This window comes from Limulus polyphemus, unplaced genomic scaffold, assembly GCF_000517525.1.
Source record: "Limulus polyphemus unplaced genomic scaffold, Limulus_polyphemus-2.1.2 Scaffold662, whole genome shotgun sequence".
In the NCBI taxonomy this organism is placed as follows: Eukaryota; Metazoa; Arthropoda; class Merostomata; order Xiphosura; family Limulidae; genus Limulus; species Limulus polyphemus.
The window spans coordinates 206,408-213,393 of NW_013666272.1; the positions used below are offsets into that span (position 1 = coordinate 206,408).

Here is a 6,986-nt window from a genome sequence, read left to right on the forward strand (position 1 = left end):
GCCCTGGCCGAGCCAATCTACTAACATGAACTCCATCGAAAACCTCTGGGCCAAACTCGACCAGCAAGTCAAGAAACAACCAAAAAAACCAGCTTCGAAGAGCGATCTACTCCAAGTTTTGAAGCAAGAGTGGGCGAAAATCCCACAATCTAATATTGACGAGATGATTCTCACGATGCCCCAAAGGATCAACGAACTCCACGAAGCGAAAGGAAGATCTACTAGATATTAATTAAATTATAAATATATCAATTCATGTGAAAATGACTGAAAAATTTCATTTTTTCCTAAAAGGTATTGTTTATTTACTTGTGACCACACTGTGTACAAGCTCAGTCATTTTGATCAACCTCTTAACCACCATATATCCAACATTTAACCATGAAACTATACATAAATTCTAATATAGTAAATGTGTCTTCATAAGATTTGGCAACCTTTAAGTAAATATTATAAGTTCTTTGTATATAAAAAATTCAGACTTTAAATATTTTTACAGTAGATTTGTTTGTGAATTTATGGAGTCAGGGTCTGATTCAAACTCTGACTAGCCTGAGTGGAAGTTAATTTTTTATGTTAAGATTAATAATACTTTTTCATTTTACAGCTTTCAAATTTCACTTGCATAACCTGTAGAACCTCCTAAATGAATATTAAAAGTTTCTTTTCAGTAAGACTTTATATTTTATGTTATTTTCATATCCTGACACTGTACACAGGCTTGATCTATTTGACTGCCTCTGTAATGACAACAAAGAAAATTATGACAAAAATCTAAACTGCATATTGTTGCAGACAATTACACACTATTTATTCTTACAGTCAAAGCTAACACAATTCAAATCTCAATTTATTTTAGATTTACTGATTCAATACCACTCAGATTAGTGCCAAAGTTAGTTATCACAGCAAAGAAGCTTCATGTCAACACAGCATTGAGTTATCAGCATGCTTAGTCAAATTACATGTTACATGTGCAAAAAGTGCTCCTGCTACTGAGTATTTTTTTATATAATTTTTCTTATCTAGCATAATAAGTTTCTAATTTTTAAATTTTAGTTACTTTTATAACAATAAACAAGAAATTTAGTACTTAAATACCGGTATTGTATTTTTCTGCTCTTAATGTGTCAATGAAAGTTAACCCTATATTCTGTAGAGGTGTCATTAGTACTTTAATACAATTAAAAACACAAAATGCTAACACACAACAAAATAGCAATCTCTTGAGATTATTATCATATAACTAGCTTTCTAACTGAGCTACATATGTTAAAACATTTTCCTTATCTGATTGAGATAATCTTGGAAACAGCAAATAATGAAATTGGTGCATAATAACTCAAATCTAATAATGAGAACAAGCTAACCTCATAAAGAAAACAGTGAATTTAAATCTTCTCTTTCTACTGATTATAAATAATCCAATAGGAAATGTCAAACAGAATTATTCACATTTTTTAAAGATAACATGTGCTAGAAGAGACACAATATGCAAGTTTCAATTTATGGTATATAACTGTTTAATGCAAGAATAAACAGACACTATAAATTTTAATTTTAGCTCAGGGCTATCTAACATGTAAGTATGCAAGTCCTCAAAAACTTAAAAAATAATAAAAAAGTGAAAAGAAATTCTAAAATGAACAATTTAGAGCAAAGAAGTATAATGTGACAAAAGTGAAGATTGAGAATTTGTTTAAATATTTCATTTTGTATTTTAAAAATTGAAACTTATATAATATCAAAACTTCAATTACAAACTACATTCTAATGCCAAGTTTATTGAAATATATTGATAATAAAGTAGCTTAATTAAATTTTGAACTTAACTCCTTAGAAAGGTCATGGCATTGTCTACTTTGATCTACCCATATCTAGAAAGTTTAATGAATTAACTCCTAAATTTGTAAATCTTGACAAATATGTAGACACAACGTATGCATATTTCATCTTAGCTTTAGTTTATCAGTGATGAATATATATTTGTATTTTCTAAAACACTGATAATTAAAATTGTTTCCCTATTTCTTGTTTTCCTTTTGCAGAATGTATTAAGTTACAGTGCCACATGTTTGAAAACAAAATTTATGCATAAAGTAAAATAATTAATATTATTGAAAATCATCAGTTTTTAAATCCTACTCTTCATTAATCTTAATTTCTCTATTAAACATAATTTGTTTTAAGCAGTAGGCTACCATTGGTTTATCCAATACATTAAGTTACCATTTTGCCAAAACATGTAATTCATTATCTCCTACATTAGCAATTTCTATTTATCTAAGTTCTTCAACACACATTTATAATTACCTATACAATATCAACTGCTTATTTTTGAAAATATGTACTTTGTTTGTATAATGTGTTTATAATACTTGAAAAAACTAAAGTCCAAACCTTCATTTACTGTGTATCCTAAATTTTCTAAGTTTAGACAAAGTTTTTAAGAAAAGACTACTACTCTTCCATCTGTACATACTAAAGTAGTAGTATATATGACTATTGTATCTGAAGACAAACTGAAAACATAAAAAGAAAAAACAAAAGTATTCAAATAATATTAAAGATATCATTTTTACTACTCTTTTCAATAACTTTTATTTTATACACATAAGCAGTTTCAACTTGCTTGATCAAATTAAGTACATTTTATTTTGTTATTTAACTCTTCTAATTACAACAGTTACATCACCAAGAAAAAAATAGCCACATAATCTTCAAGTGACTTACTTGATGCACTTAGCTACATGGTGCACTTAATACTGTATCACTGTTTAACCCTAGAATGCCAGCATTAAATTTTCAATCATTAATATTCGGTGGTATGGGGTCATAGTGACCACACTTTGGCATTCTATGGTTAAGAACATTGCTTTTATGTGCACTTCTGTAATGGAGTGAAGAAATTAAAGAAATTTTACTTACTCCATCTGCTTACACATGGATTAACACTGATCACTCAAGCAATCACCAAAAATCACTTACACCACATTTTTTAAACTAAACCTTTTTTTTCTTACATCCTTTCTGGTTTCTTTTTATTGCATTTGTCATGTTTTTAGTATTAGATTACAGATATGACCATTTTCTGTTTCAAACATTGGGCAAGGCTTAATTTCTCCAGCCATTATTTCACAATTATAATTTTTTGTTTTTTCTTCAAATTAATTTCCTTTATATTCCACTTTTGTCTAAGTTTGTTCATTTAGATTGTGGATATTTTTGTTCAATGTAGTGTTAAGCAAAAGTATAACAGAAGTGCATCACTGTTGATTAACAAGATTAACAAATGTGTACCCAGCTGAATAAACAAACTATGTTTAAACAGACAGTAAGGAATGATCAAAACAATGTCACTTGTCTTATTAACAATGCTATACAAGCAAGTTAAAATGTACGTGTTTGTCAGATCAATCCAGATAATACATATTATGTAACATATGTAAAATACACACAAAACATGTAAATAACTATCTCAGACGAACTTCTGCATACAGCTATTTCTATTCACAATGACAGAAACAAGAATAAATTTTACTGCTGTACAAAATAAAACATAGAAATGCATCACAATATTGTAAAAAAAGTGTAACTTTATTGAGAATTTATGTCTGCACAAAACTACACTTATTAATATAAAACCAATAACTCTAAACAATTTAGTGGTTTGAACATTGTTAGAAATTTTCGATACCTATTACTGAAAACATCAAAAATTCTTGAGAAGCCAGGATGCAAAACAAACCTCATAATAAAAAACTTACTGGACACATTAAAGATCCCCTGAGACTTGTTGTAGCTATTTCAGAATCTGGATCTTGCTGAAGTTTCTCTTTAACTGTTAAACACACAATTAATTTTTAACATTAAAGATAAACCACTGACAATAAAATTGCATTACTTTTCATTTTAAACTTGCCTGTAAGCTGAACATCAGAAGCTTTTAGTGAATATTACTGTTAAGAAACATTCTTATTCTTTGCAAGTAAAGAAAACTAGAAACAGTACATCTTAATATTCATATATTAAACTTAGTTTTCAAACTGATATTTCCTTTTTTTTAATTTATTCCTGGTTCTTGATACACATTTGGATAAATGGTATACTTTCAATGTGACCGAGACATTTTTTTGTTAACAAAATAAATTTGTTCATCCCTACGTTTTAGCAATTTAATGGATACATTTTATCAGCTACCTTCAGTAAACCTTATAAAGCACAAAAGTACTTAAGATGCATGAAGAAAACATAGACTTACTCAAAGCTCTGGTATGGTCAGGGTTTCTTACACCAGAAGCTTTTAACCGACTTAATAAGGTTTCTGAACTCAGTCTTCTGACAATGTACACACCTACAACGTAACCCTATGTATGAAAGAAGATAAATTATTAGGTTAATTACACATAAGCGAAAACTAGGTAGATACTTTTACAAAAAACACACTTGTGTATGTAATTCAACTTTCATTCATCTATACTGTTGTTGAAAGTTGGATCTTAAATGGTTTTAAACCTTAGACTTATTAGAAATATCTATTTCAGTATATGTAGTGAAACTCAATTTGTAAAAATCAGAAACTATATTAAACTATAAAAATTAACAGCCTAGAGATAACTTCACTAAAATGTGTAACAAATAATTTACTGAAATACAATGTTTTTTGTCAAAATTAATTTGGCAACATCATGTTTCTCTTTACAAACAAATGAAGGTACCCCTAATTAAGCTCAAACAAGTTTGTTTTATCGTTTTAGAAGGTAGGCACAGAGCTACATAAGGGCTATCTGGACACAGTCATGTTTAATTTTTAATCAAAAGCCTAAAGGTAAAGCAGCTCATCAACTGCATTCACTGCCAACCCTTCAGCTACTCTTGTTTGACTGAATAGTGGGATTTGACCACCACACACCCATGGGATCAAAGTGCAGATTCATTGACCAAGCATACTAGCAATAGGCCACAACTGGTCCCTCAAATAAGTAAATAAATCACCACTAAAACCAAGATAACTCACAATTCTCCATTTTAGACAATCATAATATAGACTGATTATCAGAACCTATACACACACTTACATATCCGATGGTTTCCTAAGTCATACAGTATGGTTTTATAACTGAATATACATTCTATATTTTGTACATGTACAAGCCCCTAAAAAAATTAACCTTATAAAAATGATTCCTTTTTTTTTGCATGTGATATTCAAAACCTAGCTTCAGAGTTTTCTTCAACAATAATAAACATAAATGCATATTTTTGTACCCATATACCTGTATTACTATCTGATTTTTAGCACAGTTTTAAAAAATTTGCAAATTGAATAAAGTGTTTTAACTAAACAAATTATAGATATTATGGCAAGAACAATACTTTACTTTAAGGATGTATTGAAAAAAATTAATTAAAAGAAAAAATCCAGTTAATACATGTTACTTTTTCTTTTCAATATACAGAAAATTGCAATACATGCATGATAACCAAACAAAAAAATTCTTGTAATTAAAATAATTATACCCAAAAGTTTCATAAAAATTCACACTCAAATAAGAATCATCATTGTTCAGTACAAAGGATCAATATCTAAAGAAGTTATTATCAATATACACATTTATATGTTTATAAAAATATTAGAAAAATTACTACAGTAGTGAGTATGTTAAAATCCTTCATTTATATTGCTAATAATTCTGTGAATAAAAAATATTTTCTTTGTTTATTATACTTATTCTTCCTACACTGCTCTAGTCTTAAGGTAATATCTTTTGGCCTTATTTATAAAGAACATTCTGCACATCAGTTGTTTTTCCAAACAATATTCTCTGGATTTTGAATTTCCTTATTATACATTTTAATCCATCACACTTTCAATGGTTTCGAAAGTATGAAAAGAAATTTTACAGTTGTTCACTCATCACTTCAGTTGAACAACCACTTTTTTTAAAAATAATTTTTGCTACTATACCTTTCTTTGGTCTCAGAATTCTGCTCTTTCATAAATAATGAGCATTATCAGCAGATTATTTTGCCAAATTAAAGAGTGATTTAATTTTCCAACATAAATAGTGCATATGATTTTTTCTACTTCTTTTTTGAGAAATTAGGAATCCCAGTGTTGAGGCTGCAAGAAGATGAGCTGCACAAAATGTTTTGACAGAAACTTCGGGTCCAACACAGTATGAAAATACAACAATGCTTTTCACTTATCGGTTGATATGCAAATGCTATGCTACATCCAATGATATACTGAAGCAGAGGGTGCAAAACCATGCTTAGTGGAAAATATCTCTGGAGGAATTATAAGCATTTATTATATGTTTGTAGAACCTATGGTGGCAAAAGCATTTACCTGGAGTTCTTTTGGTCTGTGCAAAGTGGAATTATTTTATTTTTTACAAAGATAATGCCAAGGAGTAGATTTCAAAAAACAAGAACAAGAAGAAATGACCAACTTCAAACAGACAAATTTGCCCTGGTATCAGAAATTTGGAATGGCTTCAACTGAAAACAGCATTATCTGCTACAAGTCAGAGGATAACATTATTGTGAATGAGCAGCTGTTTCCTACAAAAGCACAGTGTTGCTGGACACAATACATGGCAAACAAACCAGATAAATATGGAATAAAGTTTTTACTTTCATAGATGGTGTATTTAAAGACATGTAGATTCTGAAAGGTTTCCACTACCTGGGCAAAGATGAAACTCACCCAGTTGGTCAGAGATTGGCAGAGAGCTTTGTACTCAGGCTGATGGCACCATAATTAGGAAAAAGAGAGGAAGAAATGTGAATATAGGAATTTTTTTTTACTTTACTTGAGTTGGCTAAAGAGTTGCAGAAAAATAAACAGCCTAGTTGGAACAGTTAACAAGTCAAGAAGAGAGCTTCCACCATCTGTGCTAAACGTACAGTCTATACAAAGTGACTTGTCTTGGCTGTGTTTTAGTAGACTAGTATTTTGTAAAATACAGTCACATTTCAAT

At 29.4% G+C, this 6,986-nt stretch overlaps 1 protein-coding gene across 3 annotated transcripts in view; it reads right to left on the reverse strand.

The window, feature by feature from the left end:
- LOC106459797 (E3 SUMO-protein ligase PIAS2-like) overlaps positions 1–6,986 on the reverse strand; it is a 107,412-nt gene that overhangs the window by 39,572 nt on the left and 60,854 nt on the right. For all 3 annotated transcript variants that reach the window (XM_022386342.1, XM_022386343.1, XM_013919456.2), the window contains 2 exons: positions 4,262–4,367; positions 3,768–3,841 (listed from right to left, as the gene is read on the reverse strand). In XM_022386342.1, the coding sequence (XP_022242050.1) occupies positions 3,768–3,841; positions 4,262–4,367 (180 nt within the window). The remainder of the gene's footprint in view (positions 1–3,767; positions 3,842–4,261; positions 4,368–6,986) is intronic.